The sequence below is a fragment of the Melampsora larici-populina genome (assembly GCF_000204055.1).
Source record: "Melampsora larici-populina 98AG31 unplaced genomic scaffold MELLAscaffold_83, whole genome shotgun sequence".
In the NCBI taxonomy this organism is placed as follows: domain Eukaryota; kingdom Fungi; phylum Basidiomycota; class Pucciniomycetes; order Pucciniales; family Melampsoraceae; genus Melampsora; species Melampsora laricis-populina.
The window spans coordinates 25,262-26,657 of record NW_006768847.1 but is presented as its reverse complement, the minus strand read 5'-3'; the positions used below and the strand labels follow the sequence as shown (position 1 = coordinate 26,657).

Here is a 1,396-nt window from a genome sequence, read left to right as displayed (position 1 = left end):
TTACCTCCATATGTATAGGGGAGTGAATATGAGTTGGTGGTGACAATATGGGAAGCTTTTGATAGCAAAGTGTGGTTAACCATGATATGTTTTAACCTATACAAGTGGTTTTTTGTATTTGATTTTGTAGTAAAAGGTAACTTGGAAATAATCAATTGGATTTGTAAATTGTTCTCCTGTTGCGCGCATGCGCGCATAGTGTCTAGTACCTCAAATGTCAAGCTACAACATCTGACTGGACCACCAAATACTGATACATTGACGAAGTCAGTACGGAATGTCAGTGCTTGGTATTTCATCATTGCAATGTCGATTTGGTCAATATCCTTGGTAAGTCATATTTCTCAGCAGTAATGAATGTATGTTAACTGAACCTTGCTTGAAATTCTATACCAAAGGTTGAAAGTCTCACCCGGTCAAGTTCTGCCACTGCTTACCTGAAGCTGTCCAGCTTGTCTACCAGGGCTGTCTTCCAGCCTCACCTCAACTGCCCCGCACCGCCTTTTCCATTCGATTATTACAACTTCATCATGACTTGTGGCTTACATTGGTATGCTCAGTTTTGAGTTTTATTGAAGGTCTGATGAACTTCCTCGACAATCAAACCGCCAAACCGCTGAAGGCTCAAGGTGGCCGCAGTAATTGATGTAATCTCACTCAACCCTTCTCAATTGCAAGTCATCTCTTCAGCCAAAAGAAAGTCAAGACTAGGATGCTACTTCAGGAAGGGCTTCAAATGAAGGCATCCGACAAATGGGCTAGTCGATGTCCTAGGTGCTTTGGTCCGGCGCAGGGTAAACATAAGGGGTCAACAAAGGAGCCTGATGTCATAATTTGGATGGACGGCAACTTCCAACATCGACACAACATCCTTGCTAGTAGGGAAAATCCTCCAGAAACGCAGTACCCGTCAATATTTGTACCGCCTTCTCAAATAGCTCAACTCAGCTTGACTGCTCAACCTGTACCTGCTGTTGCTGTTGAGGTAAGCAAACAATCCAACTACATCATCACATTCAAACTGATGTCTTGCTACCCAGGATCCGTGTTCTGAAGCGCACAAGGCCGCCGACGACACAAGAGGCAAGTCAACATGGGACCAATGTGATGATACTGGGCTTTTTGCAGCCGCATGTCGCCATGATGTTCCATTGGCCATGGCTAACATCTATCAAAGCGGCGAAAAGTAAGTATTATTGTGTACATTGAGTGAAGCATCTGACTAATCTTTATGCTTCTGTGGAGGATGTATTATCCATTGAGCGTGTTGAAACGGATCCTGCACGACTTTCCGGACGATACCTTTGGTGTCTTGTATGACATTGGTTGTCATCTTGACAAACACATCAAATTGGGACACCATGAATTTATTTTCCAAGCTGACTATGTCCGCTGA

General features: G+C 43.7%; 1 protein-coding gene across 1 annotated transcript; it reads left to right on the top strand.

The window, feature by feature from the left end:
• Window positions 1–306: 306 nt before the first annotated feature.
• Window positions 307–1,396, top strand: MELLADRAFT_95531 (uncharacterized protein; the record flags this gene model as incomplete). Its single annotated transcript, XM_007418040.1, has 5 exons — window positions 307–330; window positions 399–550; window positions 691–985; window positions 1,041–1,186; window positions 1,264–1,396. The coding sequence occupies 5 exons, from the start codon at window positions 307–309 to the stop codon at window positions 1,394–1,396; spliced, it is 750 nt and encodes a 249-aa protein (XP_007418102.1).